Source organism: Trachinotus anak, unplaced genomic scaffold (genome assembly GCF_046630095.1).
Source record: "Trachinotus anak isolate AG129_WGS33_773 ecotype Australia unplaced genomic scaffold, CSIRO_AGI_Tana_v1 ptg000031l, whole genome shotgun sequence".
Taxonomy (NCBI): domain Eukaryota; kingdom Metazoa; phylum Chordata; class Actinopteri; order Carangiformes; family Carangidae; genus Trachinotus; species Trachinotus anak.
Window position 1 is genome coordinate 7,070,594 of NW_027273882.1, and position 19,077 is coordinate 7,089,670.

Genomic DNA, 19,077 nt, shown 5'->3' on the forward strand with positions numbered 1-19,077 from the left:
AAACTTTGTTGTAGCAGACGACAGTTTGAGATTTGATGTCAGAGGTGTGAACTTTGTGCTGAATGTGAGCTCTTTGGTGGAGCTGATGACAGTTTTAGAAAGCAGATGGTTCAGAGCTTCTTTGTGCTGCAGTGGAAGATGATGAGCCAGTTTTATTAGTGAGACTTTATTCACTACATGTGTTTATTGATGTGGATCCATCAGTCGTCATCCTCGGGTCCAGAGCAGAAAAAAAGCAGAACATTGCTGACATCTTGACTCATGTTCAGTAACTGTTGATGTTGTTAGAACTGGATTGTTGGATTTTCATTTAAATGTAATCAAACATTATTCACAGTTGAATATGAAATGTAAGTTTGAATGATTCACTTTCAGTAATTGTCAGTAAAGTTGTTGATAAATCAACAGATGATAAACTGCAGCTGTGTTGTGTCTTGTTCTCTCCATCAGATGCCTGTGAACTGGAACTGGACACAAACACAGTAAACAGAAACCTCAAACTGTCTGACAACAACAGGAAGGTGACGTGTGTGACAGAGCGTCAGTCATATCCTGATCATCCAGACAGATTTGACTTCTGGTCTCAGCTGCTGTGTAGAAATGGTCTGACTGGTCGCTGTTACTGGGAGGTTGAGTGGAGAGGACTGGTTCATATATCAGTGAGTTACAGAGGAATCAGAAGGAAAGGAGCCAGTAAAGACTATTTGTTTGGAAGAAATGATCAGTCCTGGAGTCTGATCTGCTCTGATGATGATGGTTACTCTGTCTGTCACAATAACAGAGAAACATCCATCTCCTCCTCCTCTGTCTCTCACAGAGTAGCAGTGTATGTGGACTGTCCTGCTGGCTCTCTGTCCTTCTACAGAGTCTCCTCTGACTCACTGATCCACCTCCACACCTTCAACACAACATTCACTCAACCTCTGTATCCTGGGTTCAGGATCTGTCCTGGTTCAGTGTCTCTGTGTGGTCTGTAGGTCTGAGAGTCTCTCCTGTGGACAGAAACTCTGCTGACTGCAGCTCAGCTGCTGAAATCAAAGTTGACTCTGTTCACCATCACACACTCTGCACTGTGAAGCAGATCTGTCTCAGACTCAGACACTAAACATTCATCTGTCTGATTTCATCACTTTGATCATCAACATTTTAACACTTTTGTCAAATGATTTTCGTTCTGTCTGATGATTATTTTTGTCTCCGTTCACTCTGCTGTTGTTACTGTCAGGATCCAATGAGCAGCATCCAGCTCTGTTCAACATGTACAACTGTACATGAACTGTCCACAGAAAAAGAAGGGCCACAGTTACCAGCTGCAGCACACTGGTGGTTCTTCACTCTCTAATTGATTGATTATTGGAGTCAAAATGTTTTGATGTTCAGTTTGTAAATTCAGGATTTAATAATCCAGGTTGGGATTAAAACTCTTCTGGTTTGTAGAAAGGATTTATCAGTACAAATGTTTTAGAAGAAATGAGAAATGAAATAAATATATCTGACATCAAACTGTACGTCTCAATATTTATAATTCTGTTCATAATTCTGTCCTGACTGACTGAGAAGACCACAATCTTCACCAACATGAAAGGTGAATGCTTTTATTACACTTTGTACAAATCCTCACTGGTGTTCTGACCCTGGCTCAGTGGCCTCAACAAAAGCCAGACTCACCATGGTTAGAATTAATTAGAACATTTTTATTCAAGCAAATTAAATCTAGTGTGAGGTGATTGCTTTGTGATTGGACTGTAACTGTCCAAAGGATCATGACATTTTTTATTTGGTGGAATCACAGTTTAGATCTTAATAACGATCTGCATCCTGTTTCCGCTCTGGTTTTATTCTGAAATTACTGACCGGAAATTGTGTTTCATATCCCTCCACCGCTTTAACGCTTCTTCCGGTTGTTTGTTCGCTCGCTGCTATTTTTCCCGCCACAGTCCTGTTTCCTGTTTACAAACTGTCCCAACCAATCACAGCAGCTCCGCCCTCCTCTCCGCCGCTCGTCCCGGTGCTTCCGGTTCCGGTTCCGGTTCCGCTCAGGTAGAGAACAGGTTCATGTGTCACTGGGTCAAGGGTCAAACTCACGGAGGCCGCAGAGCAGAACCAGGACTGTTATCACAAGCTGCAGTTGGCGGGAAAGCTGTTAAACAGCTGACAGCGATTCATCCTTTAAAACTACATATGTAGATTAACTTCTTTGGTGGAGCTTGATACTAAATGAACTGTTGATGAGTCGTATTTGATCAGTAGCAGCTAGAATCAGGGTGAAACTGGCTCATTTTCCATTTCACCAGGAAACACGTAAACACAACCAAGGACTGAGGTTTAACAACCTGTTAATGCTGAGAAATGTTTTCATAGGGACGCCAGAGTCCACCTCAGCCCAGGACCACACCTCATGGTCCCTGGCAACCAGCAGGAAACAGTAAGTCGTTGCCATGACAACACCCTACACCTGTATGGACTCACATTGGCATCAAAAGCGTTTTGAACTTGCAACGTGATGTTCACAAATAATTCCAAATGTGTTTGTAAATCAGCCTTTTGTAAATGTGAATAAATCTGCAGGAGAAATTCAAGTTTGTACGTGTGAAGAAACTGTGCTTGTGTGGAAGAGATTAGTGTTTGTTTAAAAAAACCTGATTTAACATCTGAACGAATGACACTGGAGGTGAGGAACCACAGAGACGCTGTGAAAGACGAGCTTTTGTTAACGTCTGTGAACAGATGCAGAGCAGAAAACTGTTTGTAAAACTTGGAGCTCAAAGTTCCCACACTGTGTGTAACCCTGAAGTTACAAGTAGAGTTATGACACTATTTTTACATTTGAATCTGATTGGACAGTGACGGTCCAATCACAAAGCAGAGTCCAGTCACAAAGCAGACTCCATCAGAGGGTGAGTGTTTCTGCTGCCTGCAGATCCTGAAAGTTGTAGTAGATTTTCAGGCCCGTGCCGTCGTCCATCTTGGAAATCTACTCCACCTTTCAGGGTCTGCAGGCAGCGGAACCACCTGACTTCTGACTGGACTCTGCTTTGTGATTGGACAGTGACAGTCCAATCAGACTGGGGTGAAAAAATAGGGTCAAAATGCTACTTGTAACTTCAGGGTTACACACTGTGTGGGAACTTTGGGCGCCAAGGTTTACAAACAGTTTTCTGCTCTGTATCTGTTCAGATGTTTGACAAAAGTCTTTCAGTGTCTTTGTGTTACTTCACCACTATTGTCATTTGATCAGTTTTATTAACACAGTCTTGGTTTTCTTTTTACAAACACAAATCTCGTACTTTTTTATTGTACATTGAGACATAAAAAGCTGCACTTTGTATATAATGAGACAAAACTAGAAATAACCTGTTCTTTATTAGACAGCAAGTAAACATAGTTTTACCCCAAATAGACACCACAGACTAAATTATGTTCTAATTAAAAACCATGTATAAGATGTACTTTAACCGATATATAATGATGTAAGTAGTCATAGTTTCTACTCCCATATGTCACAAACATTAGGCTCTTGAAGTTTCCACAACATTGCATCTTTATGCTTATTATCTTTAATAAGAGTCTAACAGTGGGAAATAAAGATGCAGTGTCCTGGCAGCTTCATGGCCTAATGCTTGTGACGTATGGGAGTAGAAACCATCACGACCTCCACAGGACTGTGGACAACATCCAGGCAACAGTGGGGGGATTTATCACTTTACTAACAAAAGCTCTACAAACTGTAAAATACCACTTAACAACTGAGCAGTTTAAGGTGTGACACAGCTGTTGTATGCTGAGAAATGTGGTGTGAACATATGTGTGTTAGTTTAGCATCTGACATTTTTAAAAACAAACTCTATTAGCTGTAGCCACTATTAAATGTCACCTTGCTGGTTGTGCTTGACCGAGTACATTTACATCAGATATTTTTCATGCTTACTTAAAGTATCTGCTAAATGAGGTTTAAATGGATGATTGCTACTTGTTTTATGTTAAGTCCTTAGAATGCTTTTCATAGAAGAAGAGCTGCTGAAGACGTCCTTGCTTGCCCTGAAATGGAAAATCATTTAATTTAATACAATGACCATGATGTGTTTTCATAGGGATGGCAGAGCCCACCTCAGGCCTCACGGCCCCTCACAACCAGTAACAAGTGGTAAGTCACGCGCACGACTCCACCCCACACGTATATGGGCTCAAATTAGTGTCCAAATGATTTAGAGCTTGTGAAGTGATGTTCACAAATGATTCCACAGTTTGTAGTTGTAACTCAACATTTGTAAACATGTAAAATAAATCTACATGAGAAGTTCAACTTTGTGCAGGTGGAAAAATTGTGCTTGTGTCAGAGATTTGTATTTGTTAAGGAACGGCCATGTGATTCAAAACTATGAACAAGTGATCAGTGTTGAGGTTAAACAAAGACGCAGTGAAGGAAGAACTGGTTTTGTCAACATCTGTGCACTGACACTGAGAAGAAAACTGTAAAACTCTGTGCTGTTAAGTTCCCACAGTGTGCGACACTCAAGTTACAAGGATTAAAATGTGTTCTTGTCAGTGTCGCACACTGGGAATGATGCACGCTGAGTTTAACAGTTTTCTGCTCTGTATCTGTAACCAGACATCTACAAAAACATTTCTTCTATAACTGTCTCTTTGTTGAGCCTCACCACTGATCCTGTGTTCAGTTTTGATTCACATAGTTGTTTATTTTAACAAATAGAAATCTCTTTGCCACAAGCACAACTTTTTTCAAACTTGAATTTCTCTTGCAGATTTATTTTACAGGTTTGCAAAGGTTGATTACAACTACAACCACTGGAATTATTTGTAAACATACTTTACAAGCTCAAATCATTTTGACCCTAATTTGAGCCTGTGTGTGTGTCGGGGGATGCTAAAGCAATGCTAACTTATGCTGCTAGCTAACCCCTTTTGTCTCTTTTTTTAATGACTCCGCGCCGGTCACAGCCGGAGCCTCGGTCAGTGTGATGTCCAACCACACGTGTGTACAGACACAGCTCAGTCACCACCTGACTCGGTCACCCTGGCGATGGTGTGGTCCCATGAAACAGGTCGTTTCTGTGAGAAGGGACCAGATCCTGGTCATGTAAAAAAAAAAGTAAATATGTTTAAAATCCACACATGTGAAGAGAAAGCAGTTTAAACACAGCGCCCCCCGAGGTCAAAGGTCACACTTTTTTTGTGGTATCCCCAGGATGATGTCATGAATCTATGGACCATGTTTTGCAGCCATGCTGTCGTATTTGGTTGGCCGTCACAGCCAAGCTGTTTTTAAATTTGAGAAAAATCTGTTTGACACATTTGTTCAGCTTGGTCTGAAGATCATACGCTAAGTTTCATTGAGATTGGACAGAATATGTGTCCCCCTAGAGGTTAAAGGTCACCAGATGTTTTGGGTGTCCCCAATATGATGTCATGAGTCTATATACCAAGTTTGGTTGAAATATGTTAAAGGGTTGATGAGAAATGGGCTTACTTCCTGTTTGGCGACCTCAATGTCAAGTTTGATTGGCTGTCACGGCTAAGCGCCTTTGAATTTGAAGAAGATGCTGAATGCATTTGTGTGTCATGGTCTGAATACCATCTGGGCGACGTTTCAAGAAGATTAGACAAAATTTGTGACAAGAGAGGCCTTTTAAAGGTTTTTGATCAAATCAAAGATGGCGGAAATTCAATATGGTGGAAAAAGACATTAAGGATGCGTTTACCTCGGCTTGGCCCGAGGGCTCCAGTGATACATCGTTTGTGAAAACGGATGAACTGGTCAAAGTTAACCATTCATGCATGTCCAACTTTGACCTGTTGGTGGCGCTCTGGAGCTTGTGTTGCTTACACAGAAATATAACCTTGAACACACCACTTGAAACCAAGTAATGGGTGAACTTCTGTTAAATTATTACATTATTGGAGTATTATTACATTATCAGGTCCCTTGAAATGAAGGCTAACCTGATAATGTAATAACCTCCCATTAATGTAATACTTTATTACATTATTGGGAAATGCACTTTATTACATTATCGGGTTCTACACCTGTCTGTGTCTTATATCAATACAACTCAATGGAAATTACCAGACACATGATTTAAAGAATTGATCTGTGGGCGTGAATCTCCATCAGCTGAGTCTGCTCCCTCTGCAGCTCCACCTTGATCCCTCACCTCAATGCCCTCTTCTTCTCAGTCAGCAAGATCTGGAATTCATCTCAGATATAAAGCCTGTGAAATGATATGAGGTTGATGAGTGTTTGATCACTTCCAGTGGTGATGGCACACACAGTAAACTCAGAATAACAAACCTAAATAAATGCAGGTGAAAGACCTTGTAAACATGTTTGTTGTCTCCATTTTTCTGAGAGTCACTCAGCAACAGTTTTTTGACTGATAAATCAGAGTTTAGGAGGATGTGCACACAATGAGCCCACAGGAGGAAGCTCCTCTCTGAGCTCAGGTCTGTGGTGACCTCTAGTGACAGGACTGAAGTGTTGCTCTGTGTCTGAACTGTGTTCAACACTCAGAGGAAGAAAACAAGTAAACAAGACAAGGTTCCTACTATTCAAACATGCGTTTTCTTGAAGACCATGAACTCAAATATTAAACCATAACAACCATATCATTTGAATAGGTTTGTTTGGTGTGTGTGTGTTTGGGGATTTTTGCTGCTAAAGCTGAGTAATCTTGCCCCAGAAATCTGCGAACTGCTGTTGATTTTCATACGATTTTTAAAAAATATTAAGATGAGTGAGATTTTTTTTCCACAGGTGACCCACAAACACAAACTCCAGACTAACTGAGCCTCCTTCAAAATAAAGAAAAGCCTCTGCAGCAAACTGAAAACAGCAGCTGTGGTCGTCCTGGATTTCAGTGGTGTCCAGTTTACAACTTGAACCTCATCTGACACCTCCCACCGATCAAGACTTCATTGTTTGCTCATAAAGTCTGAGTGTGAAGTGAACACAACACAACTGCCAACATCTGAATCTCAAGTCAGTAACTAATCCAGCTCACCATGAGATGAGATGTTCAACAGGACAAACATGACTTGAGGAAATATAATGAAATAAACTCCTCACTCTACACACTCAGGAACAAAGGTGGAAAGATGGAGGGAAGCAGCTCAACTGAAGGCCAATCAGAGAATGAGCTCAGGACACAGAACAAAGAAAACTCAAGACACCTGTTTGAGCTGCCCAGTCAGCAACACCTGTCCTGCTCAGGCCAGCAGTCATGTGACCCCACATCCCACAGTTCACACCATTTAATTACAAAGAAAATGCAGCGATCCAATTAGCATTTTCATTTTCACACACTCATGTGGGCGTCCTATGACCATATTAAATCAAAATTGTGTAGAAGGGAGAGTCCCCTCACTCTTACTGACAGTTTACACACACACACACACACACACACACACACACACACACACACACACACACACACACAACCAACAACAAACAAGGTCAATGGCAAACAACACACACCAGACTTGTCCGTGACTCATCCCTCCACCAAGTTTGGTTGCAGATCAGTTTTAGTTTCTTTTTGTTTCATCCTTCTGTCAAACAAACAAACACAGGTGAACACAGAACCTCCCAGGCAGAGGTTTATAATAAACTATATATGTGTCAACTGTAAAACCTGATCAGTTTTTAAATGTGTAGAAATTTGTGGAATGTTCTTTTTGTTGCTTGGTTTTCTTTTGATTATATATATATATATATAGTATTATGTATATATATATATATATATATATATATATATTCACACACACACATAATACTAATCTGTCTAAAGTGAAGATAACTAGTCAAAACAGGTAACAGAAAAATATTTTATTTGTGTTAGATTTGATCTGTAATTCATTTCATCATATCTAGTAGGCCTAGATATTGTATATTGTAATTTATTCATCTTGTAAATGTTTTCAATGCACTATTGTCACAAGTGTGAGTAATAAAATAGAACATAGTAAACAACTGAATTTGTCAAGTTGCATATTTTTGTCCCTAAACCAAATTTACTTTTTTCACAAAAGCAATTTTAAGACTTTATTTGATTTGATTTTCATTTGAAAAAATGCACATTAGTGACACGATGTTGTTAATTTTCACATTACACTGAATAAAATTGCAGAAGTGTAAGTTTTTCAGACGAAATGTTTGTGCATGGTTTTAAAAAGACATGATGGTCGTGTGTTAAACTCTCCTAACACACACGTTGTCCTCACACACAGTGATTATAAGGTTATGTATATGAGATAATGTAGCAGGAACTATTTTCTTCATAAAGATATAGTGGAGCTCATCTTCAGCTCATTAGAGGATCAGATCTAGTGGACAGATGATGGAACTTCATTATCTGATCTGTAGTGTACATGTTGAGGAGGAAAGGTGAGACTCTATGTCAAGGCCAAATAGAAAACTCAGTTAAGAGAGTCTTACATTTTGGCCGTAAAAGCTGACCACAGCCATCTTTGAACTAGGGCTTCATTTTTGATCTCAACTACACACCTGTAAAGTTTCACGACTGTATCTTGACAGACACATTTAAACAACTGCCAGTTCTCAAAACCTCCTTTATGGTAGTTCCCACTCAGTAGGTGTCTCCATGATACAGTTTGCCATAATCACACACAGACACACACACACACACACACACACACACACCCTGTGTGAAAACAATACCAGCCATCTAACAGATAATGAAGCGGAATAAGGAAACAGAAATATTTCCAACAGACTGAGTTTCTGATACAGGTTAGACCGGTTTAACTGTCACTGTTCTGATGTTTTTAGATAAACGTCCTCATAAGAGTTATGAGGATGTGACTCGTCCTCAGATCAAACACACACAGACTCCAGGACTGACGAGGGAGAATGAGCAGCTGCTTCTCTCCAATTGTTTCCTCTACACATGAAGGTGGAAAGTGTCTGTAAGTCGACCTGAAGTCAGTTCAGCAGGTGAGAATGTGTAAATGTCTGAACAGGATCACTGTGGTCACATTGTGTTGTATCACTGTTTGACTGGACAGTAGAAATGTTTCTTCATGGTGATTGGCTTTTTCAAATATTTGATGCTTTCAGGTGCAAATACTGTCAGTAATTTGTGTCTGAGTTAAAAGACAATGACTTGTATGTATTATTGTTCGTGTTCACAGGAAGAATAAACAGCAGTTAGATTCAGTTCAGATCATTGGTGAAACATGTAGTTCGAGTCAGAACTGGTCAGACAGCTCGGCTGTTGCTATTCCAGGTATTTTGTACAGTGTTTGTGTGATGTCACTGACCTGTGAAGTGAATCCTGTTGTAATGAAGTATGTTGTTGTGTCTGTGTGAAGGTGGGGGCTCTGCTATGAACCAGTGTGAGGACAGAGAGGAGGGAGCCCCTCCCTCTAAAACCACTCTGTGTGGGGAACATGAGAGCCAGACCAGAGCTCAGAGGTGAGATGAGGATCTCTAACTGTCCATGACTCTTCTCCATGTCAGAGCTCAGCACTCAGATCACTGCTCCATCATTATTCACACTCACTGTCACATCAACTACTCAGTAACAGCTTAGAAGAACTAATGATCAACTACTGACTGTCTGAGGGAACAAAGAGCCAACCACTGATTGAACTGGTGAACGAAGATGAGGTCAGATCTGCTCTTTTTTCAGGTTAAAACTCTTTTTTTCCATTTGTCACTGTTTGTTTGTATCAGGATGCAGCAGCAGAGACCAGACTCTCCTGAACCCAGCTGTGTGTCCATGAAGAGTGACGGGTCTATGGGTCATTCTATTGACTTTAAAGATGGACAACCTGCTGATGGAAGGTAAGAACTGAAAACTGAACTTTGTTATTATCTGACTCTCCTGAACTTGAGTAGTGACTTTTATTTAGTGTCTTTTATGAGTGGTAACTTTTATGCTGTACCCAGGTTTCCACTAGGCCGGGTATAACAGTAACTAAGTAAAGAAAACCTCTCAGCACACTACGGTCTTATCCCCTCTTCTTTATTTGATGACTGACACTATCTCCACCACAGAGGTCCTCCTCAGGTAAAGATATTTCAGGTCAGTTTGTGATGAAATATCACATCATCATCTACTGGTCAGGAGATCTGCTACATACAGTAAACACCTGGACAATGCTCCCAGTCTGTATCTCTATATTATAAAAGCCACAATCTTCACAGTAAAGCTAAACAAGACAACAGGACAAAACAATAGGGCCCCAGCAGCCCTGATATGACAAAATACAAAATAACACACAACTACATGCAAAATAGACAACATTTCAATAACAGAGTCAAACTAGTGAGGTCCACATCATTCACCTGAATAAATCATAACAAATCATAAAACAGTGTAACACTCAGCCGGTGACACACAATCACAGCTTGTATCATTCTAACATATTATAGGGGGTATGTCTGTTAAAACATTTGTAATCAAATAAGAAGATAAGGTCCAGAGTGAGTCCCACACTGTTGAAGAAATGTCTGATATCAGATGACTCATGTAGGCTCATCTATTAAATACAGGTGTGTTCACTTCTTCACTTCTACCTGAGGAAGACAATCTGTGGTTGAAAGGCTGGTGCCGTTTTTATCACCTGAGTGATGTCACTGGGGATCCCTGCTGAGAGTACCTGGCCTCGGCCAATGCCGATGCCGAGTTTACATTCAAACCCCGATTCAGACCTAGGTGTGAATTGTGGGGTGGTCATGGCGCTGTTGTTCAAACGGTCGACAAACTCTAGCTCAGGCTTTTGGAGGGACATGTAGGCCTCTCTATTGTTCTTTCAGGACACATGGCTGGAGATCCCAACACCTTGTTCCCTGATGAGCTGGATGATGTCACCTGTGTGTCACAGGTACTCCAGGTCTGGGAATCCTTTCTGCCCTGACTTGTCATTGTGGTTCTAGCTGAGCCTTAAAACCTGTGATCCTCTGTTGATGAGATGAATATCTTCACTTCTTCACTGAGCAGGAAGATAAATCTAAACTGATCCATGGTTCTTCTCTTCATGAGGGACTTCACCAAGAGTCATCAGGTGTTTATGGTGTTTTAACATCAGACATCTTGTTGTTTCTTAAACAGCGATGATGTGAAGATGATGAAGAAAACTCCGCTGACACTGTCTTGCTTGTATATAAAGAGGTTTATTACAAAGAAGTCCAGCATTAAATCAAGGACCATGGATTGCCTGAGAGAGGAGTCAGAGCCAATATGAATCTCCTATATAGTAATGGCATCTGAACTCGATCTCCAGGCATCACAACTCCAACACATCTCAATATCATAGTCTTCGCAAAGGTCAACAACAACGTACAAAAACAAAACATCACACACAATGATAGAAGAACTGCTACCAAAATCTGAACCAACACTGCTCCAAATGGTCCTAATTTCTCCTGCAACCAAGCATTGCAGACCATCCAGCTCCTTCCTATGAGCCAAACGCATCCCTTATACGCTTCAATGCATCTATTACACTAGTCATATTATCAGAGCTATCAGGAATCAAAGTATAACAAGCATCCCCGGTTAAATTCAAAGCCACACATAGGCCACCTTGTTTGGCCAAAATATAATCAAGAGCAATGACATGTTTCAGCAACGTCAGTCTGTGACTCCTTTGAGTATTTGACAAGTATTCAAAATCTCTTATAGTCTCATTTGCAAAACCCTGTAGGGTGTATGTAATATTATCAATGTGATCTGCGAAAAATGTTACACCATACCATGGAAATAATCCTATACCCCACTTCTCTCCTAGACTTATCCTCCAATGGTAGGACTCCAGATTATGAAATTGTGCCAGTTCCCTTTTCTTTCTGCTTCCAGAAATAGCATTAGATTGGACCTCATCAGGTACTTTTCCTCTCTGGACAGCAAAAACCTCATATGGGAGTTTCAGCGTTGCCATATAACAGCATCCTGTCAACCCATACAGTAGAAATATGTATGCCTTATCACCACAAACCCACCAAATATCCTTGAAATTCCCTATAGTCATGTTTCCAGGCAAAGTTTGGTTCTGCACCATCAAAGTTCCACTCTGTGATGTGGTACATAAAAGGTCACTTCATACAAGCCATCACTAGCCTTATGTTTACATTTACCCAAATTCATCATATACCAGAATCAGAATCAGAATCAGAATCAGTTTTATTGCCAAGTATGTTTCCACACACAAGGAATTTGTTTTGGTGATTGGTGCAATTGGAGGTTCTTGTAAACAACAGGATTACACTGTTTTAGTTTCTGCCTGTATGTGGGAATCAGGTGGACCATGACATGGTCAGAGTGGCCCAGTGCAGTGCTGATTGTGGTGTAACTGTGGTCCAGAGTGTTCCCCTCTCTGGTCGGGCAATTAACAAACTGTCTGTATTTGGGCAGTTCGTGGCTGAGGTCACCTTTGTTAAAGTCACCATGGACAATAACTAAGGAGTCCTGGTTGGTCCGCTCCACACACAGTATCTGCTGTGGCCTGTGGTGGGATGGACACACCGACCAGGATGAATGAGGTGAACTCACAGGGGGAGTAGAAGGGCCTGCAGTTTATGATGGAAGTCTCCAGATCAGGAGAACAGTGCTGCAGGATCACTGTCACGTCTCTGCACCAGCCACTGTGAGCATAAAAACAGATTCCTCCACCTTTCGTTTTGCCGGACAGCTCTGTGTCGCAATCCGCTCTGAAGAGTTGGAAGCCGGCCAGCTCCAGCGCAGAGTCCGGAATCGATCCACACAGCCACGTCTCCGTGAAGCACAGGACGGAAGATGAAGAAAAGTCTCTGTTCTTCTGCACCAGTAGCTGAAGTTCATCCAGCTTGTTGGGCAGTGAACGCACCTTGGAGAAAAAGATACCTGGAAGCGGTGTGTGGAGTCCGCGCCGGTGGAGACGCGCAAGCGCACCGGCACATTTTTCTCTCCTCCAGCGTTTCACTGCGAGAGTAACGGTCAGTGACCTCTGACCAAAATGTCCAATAATTCCACAGGTGAGTCGAGAAAGGTGGAAAAAATCCTCTGGAGTTGTTTCTCTGACGTTAATGAGCTCTTCTCTGGTGAAAGAGCTCCGGAAACCAAGGCAGAAAACTGAATTTATAAAGAAAATAAGGCAAAAGAATGCGCACCAACACACCGAGGCAGCCATCTGTGGCGCCACGGCAACTGGAACGACTTGTTACAGCCTGATATTCCATAAACATCCCAGGCCCATTATGAGTATCGTTTGAACAAAAACAGTCTTTAGCCCTCACAGATTTCACTTCCATTGCAACAGGAACCGCTGTTATCATATTTTCATACTGATTAAGTAGATTCACATATGGTAGCTCCCTCAACCAAGAACAATTATGTCTAGGTCTTAACAGATGCACCGACAAAGCCATCACTGTATCTTTTGCTGATTGTTGTTGATACAACAACCACGATTGTGCATAAGATTGACATACAATAGTTAGTGGTTCTGGTACCATCTCTAAAATTGAAGGCCATGAGCCTGGTGATGGAATTTTCACCACACATGGACAGTTCATTCCCCTAACTGATCTTACGGAATGAGTTACCTGTTGGAACCATAAGTTCCTACCTGCCCATGGGTCTGCGATTTGTAACACCGAGGAATCAAATCCATATGCCTTCCACTTAGTTTCTCTCTTCTGTAATGCATGGTAATGGTTAGTCATGTCTTCTGGTGTCCAGTCAAAGTCAAAAAACTCATCTTCCCCCATTTGTTCTCTAGTTTCCAAATCTCATTACTACTGTTCACACGAGGCTCTATCTTTGACATAGGCTTCTGAGTTACATTTACTACCTCCTTAAGAATCAAGTGTCTGCGTCACATTTATTAATTTCGTAGACATCAAAGACGTCGTCACTGTTTTATTAGTAAAGGTTGCCCTTGTCACAACCTCACTTGTAAAATTTCCAATTTCCAACATAAGTAGAAGATGTCACCGTCACTTTTGTAGCATTCATCCCCTTCAAAGTTGTAGCTAGAGTAGTAGCCTTCATCTGTGCACTACTCACCCTTGGAGTAGTTACTGTGGTGAATCGTTCCTGAATCCCTTTAGCAACCGTAAAAACTCCAATAGGACTCAAATCTTTTATCATAAGTGTCACCTTATGAGTTATATAACCATCTATCCAATAATTTTGAAATGGAACAAATTTTAACTCTGGCTCTAAGTAAGTATATGTGTACTCCCCTTGATCTTCCCATGTAACATTACGCAAGACAAGTGAACAATCACCCCTAATTTTCAACCGCTTCATGTCATTGTACAAAAGATACTTCCTTTGATCGAGAGGCACAATGTCAACTTCAGATCCTGCTAACAACACTTCTTTACCACGACTATTTTCCCACTTAGGAGGATTGTTATCATCAACATTCCATCTTCCACATCGACAAGGAAGGTGAACCGCTCTTTCTAACTTAGCTCTGATCACAGTCTTCAAAAGAGTTGGCGTCGTAGAAATCATCTGAGCCGCCACTGTAGTTAAATGCGACGCATTTATATCTTCCATACTTTTCAGCAATGCAAGAGTAGATTTCCATTCCATTTTTTCAGCTTTCGGCTGGAGAGTTGATGTCATCATTGTCAGTTCTCTTATTTCCTCAACACCTTGGAGCTCTGTACTCTTACTTTCATCTATGACCATTAGAGTCACTATACTAGCTCTGAATCCTATCTCTGATCCCTCACTCTCAAACTGTGGATCATAAAAAGAACACCTATAATCACCTTGATCTTTCTGCTGAGGCCTACGTACATAAAGACTACAATCTCCTTCAATCTTAAGTCTTCTCTTGTCATTCAGTAACACATACTTTCCTAATGGTGACGTCCCTGACAGATCTAGAACCCTACCATGGCTATCTTCCCACTGGACTCTAAATTTCCCTTCACCACTATTTTCTCATGTACACTGGGATGGGAGCTGAACTGACATCCCTGGTCTTGGACTCCTTCGTCTAACTGAATCTCTGGATTCCCCTGCAGCGGAGTCACAGCCCTTTGAAACCTTCGGCGCTTCGCACTCCACTGAAATAGGCTCTGCTGTTTCTGGGACATGTTGGAAATCAATGTCACCAAATCTTCTTTCCTGTCCATTGACTGCAGAGTCATCTCTGGCATCATCAGAAATGTGCACAGGATCATCAGTATTGTCCACAATATGGATAATCTCCTCTTCTGGATTTTGACTCTGGAGCTCTCCATGCATCTCTTCTTCTTCTGCATGTTCTTCCACATTTTCTTCTGGCTCTCTTGGGCCTTCAACATCTCGGCTCTGTGAGCGTGGCACCTCTTCTCTTGGAGCTTTGACACAATGCGATAAATGATACCACGTTGGAGACCCTTTAACCTGGACTGCAGTTCCAGTACTGCGAACAACTTCAAATGGTCCTTCACGGCGTTCGTTATACCACTTCTTTCTAAACACCTTCACGAACACCTTGTCTCCGGGTTGCACTGTGCTCCTCTTTTGCTCATCGAGCCTCTCCTGCACCTCCTCTTGTCTTTGCCTGTCAGAAACATATGTAGATATTCTTTTATGCAGAGTAGCCATATATGTAACGTATGCTCGCATTTCATCTTCCAAAAGGGCCAGGCTTGGACCCTTTCCACTTGTACGCAAACAAGGCGTTGGCATCCGTCTTCCCGTGACCAACTCATGAGGTGTCATATGCAAATCACGCAGCTCACTTGAGCGACACACCATTAGCGTCAGCTATCCAATTTAGACCCGTGTGTTGGCAGATTTTAACAATGCAATTTTTCAGAACACCATTAATTTTTTCACAAATCCCTTGACTTTGCGGATGATAGACTGCTCCAAGATGCTGTTTAATTCCCAGCTTTTGCAAAATCAATTTCACTGTTTTATCCACGAACTCCTTCCCATTGTCTGAGGATATCCTATCTGGAAGTCCCCACCTGGTTATGACCTCTCTACACAAAAACTTGGCAACAGACTGAGCATCCTTCCACTTGGTTGGACAAGCCTCAGGCCATCGCGAAAATCTGTCCACAACAACTAGCATATATCTCTAACCTTCAACTGGTTTTATCATGTCCACAAAGTCCACAACTGGCTCACGCATAGGACCCCTCGGAGTTTCGAATGTGACCAGGAGGAGCCATCACACCCCTCCGAACATTATTTTTCAGACAGATAGTGCACCTGCCTATAACATAATCAATCTGTTCAAGCAAATATGGCGCCCAAAAACCATACTCCTTTGTAATCTTTCTCCTAACTTCCCCCCTTGCAACATGAGCTAACCCATGCGCTTCCTGAATCATCAGACCTAACAGGTCTGGAGGTGCTACTACCAGCCCCTCATGATTTCTCCAAAGACCAATAGAATCTTGGGTGGCACCTCGGTCTAGCCACATCCATTGCAGGAGCAGCTTCTTGCATTGAAATCACATCCCTAAGTGTAATTTTATCTTCCAAATTCACTTCATGAGTTACCAGAAGAACTTTACCCAATTTGTCTGCTCCTGTGACTGCTTTTGCAGCTTCATCAGCCGCTTTATTCCCTTGTGTGGCCGTTGACACATCCACTTTATGTGCTGCACATTTAGCTATCGCTATTTCTTTAGGCTTCATCATAGCATGCAACAGTTTCATTATCTGAGCATTATAGAACCATCCGTTTTCTTAAACCCTCGGTTTTTCCACACTGATCCAAACAAGTGACACACATTATATACATATGCAAAGTCTGTATATATTGTCACTCGCTTACCTTCTGCCGACAAACATGCTTCAGTTAGCCCCACAAGTTCAGCAAGCTGTGCAGATGCAGGTTGTGGTACTACTTCAGCCTTCTCAACAACAAATTCAGTTCCTTGGGCTTTTACTACTGCATAGCCAGCACTCAATTTATCTCCTACACGATAACAGGACCCATCAGTCCAATACTCCAAGTCCGCCTCACACAGTGGGAGGGCTTGCAAATCTGATCTAAGCCTCGAGTATTTCTCTGCTTCTTGAAAACAATCATGTGGTTCACCATCCTCTGGAGTTGGCAAATTCTCAGCTGGATTCACCGTGGCACATCTCACTAGGTTGACATCTTCCTGCTCTAAGAGTCTATGATAGTCTCTAAGCCTAGGCATAGTCAATGTGTATTTGCCATAGTTCAAGAGATTTCGGAGACTATGATGGGTAAGAATTGTCACCAGATAACCCATCGTGACAGATGATGCCTTGTCGTACATTAAAGAAACTCCCACCATTGCTCTGTAGCACCGTGGTAGCCCCAACTCTACTTCTGAATAGGCAGTAGAGTAGTAAGAAATAGGTTGAGGACTTGTCCCCGTTCCTGTTGGCTGACAAAGAACTGCACATGCATATTTACCCCCAGTAGAAGTAGACACATACAACAAGAAATTCTAAGAGTAGTCTGGAAGCGCTAGCGCTGGAGCCTCTTGTAACCTCTGTTTGATCGTCTCAAATGCCAAAAGGCCATCCTGTGTCCAGGAAAGATTACAATGAAGTTGAGCATTCCCAGTGTCTTTAATCATAGCCCTCAAAGGCCCCGTTAAACTAGCATAATCCTCCACCCATGCTGAGGAATAACCAGCAATACCAAGAAATGTCATCATCTCTCTGACTGTTCTAGGCTTGGGAGCCTTACAAATAGCTTCTAAATGACTGTCAGAAATGCTTCTGTGTCCCTGCGTTATTGTCTGACCTAAATAAACTACTGTCTCCTGGCAATACTGCAGCTTCTTCTGAGAAGCCTTGTGTCCCTTTACTCCCAGTATCTGTAGCAATTTAATTGAGTCCTTATGACATGTTTCCTCGTCTGATGAACAAATGATAATGTCATCCACATATTGAACAACAGTGCTTTTTAATATCTGATCTATCCCTGCCAAATCATCCCTCAATACTTTATTGAAAATGTGAGGACTATGTTTGAACCCTTGTGGCAATCTCTTGTACTCATAGAACTGTCCATTTTATGTGAACCCAAATAAACCCTGACTCTCTATACTAAGTGGAACGCTGAAAAATGCACCACATAAATCTGTCACATCTGGAGGAATTTGGGCTAACAAAGTATGCGGATCCGGCACTTCTGCTGGAAAATCAGCTACCCCTTTTTTCCCCACTCTCAAATCATGTACCAAACGATAAGAATCATCTGGCTTCTTCACAGGCAACAAAGGCGTATTACTCTGAGGATTCTGTGTTATCTTCAAAACATCTGCTTTCAAAAGTCCTTCAATTTGTGGTTCAATCCCTCGGATTGCCTCTTCTTTCAGTGGATACTGGTTCTTCCAAGGAGGTTTGGTTCCTGGTTGGAGTTCAACTTTCACTGGTTGGGCTGACTTCACAAGTCCAATATCGGTACTATGCCGAGACCACAAACATTCTGGGACTTGTCGCAACATCTCCTCTCTCTTAGAGTCCATCTTAGCACTGCAAATTGACTCATGTGTCATCCGCACAGTTTGTGGCTGTCCCTGTCCTTGAGCAGAGATCATAATCTTAATAAATCGCTGATCCTCACTTCTCCAAATCGCAAAATTCCCTTTTACCAGTACAAAAACAGCTTCCTGCTTCTGCCATCATTTCTCCTATATGCTTCTGCTTATATTCCTCAGACACCAACAAAGTCACATGTGGCACACTCTTCTTGATGTCAAACTCTTTATTCAAATAATCATCTCTGTTTATCTTCATAGCTGCTCCTTGTGGTCCCAAAATTATACAGCACGAACTGAGTTGAACTTGTTTTGGTTGACAACTCAACCATTCCTCTGAGTTTGACTGTGCAGCATTCTTGAAATACTTGTGCGTGCAGTGGAATGGATACTCCGGAAGCTTCACATCAGGCATGTTTGCTACAATGAACTTCTCCCACAACTTAGCTGGCTCCAAAAAATCTGCACTAAGATTTCCAATCCAAAATACTGAAGAAGCTTCAGTCTCCGTTGTCATCAATAATTGTGAACAATATCATTTGGCACTTCCACCAGACAGCCGTCCGGTGTACACTTTATTGTACAGTTCAGTCTACACAAAGCATCTCTTCCCAAAAGTGCAATAGGTG

The 19,077-nt window shown here is 41.8% G+C and overlaps 1 protein-coding gene across 14 annotated transcripts in view; it reads left to right on the plus strand.

The window, feature by feature from the left end:
- The window catches only part of LOC139612233 (NACHT, LRR and PYD domains-containing protein 3-like), a 43,373-nt gene that overhangs the window by 12,051 nt on the left and 12,245 nt on the right, over window positions 1-19,077 (plus strand). The window contains exons 1-3 of one of the 14 annotated variants that reach the window (XM_071467583.1): window positions 8,820-8,971; window positions 9,349-9,451; window positions 9,713-9,823. The exons of 5 other annotated variants lie outside the window; for them this stretch is intronic. In XM_071467583.1, coding sequence (XP_071323684.1) covers window positions 9,363-9,451; window positions 9,713-9,823 — 200 coding nt within the window. In that variant the 5' untranslated portion in view covers window positions 8,820-8,971; window positions 9,349-9,362. Of the gene's footprint in view, window positions 1-450; window positions 1,451-8,819; window positions 8,972-9,030; window positions 9,452-9,712; window positions 9,824-9,928; window positions 10,050-10,650; window positions 10,876-19,077 lie in introns of those variants that run through there. 8 more of the 14 variants (XM_071467582.1, XM_071467586.1, XM_071467584.1 and 5 more) reach the window with 8 other exon arrangements.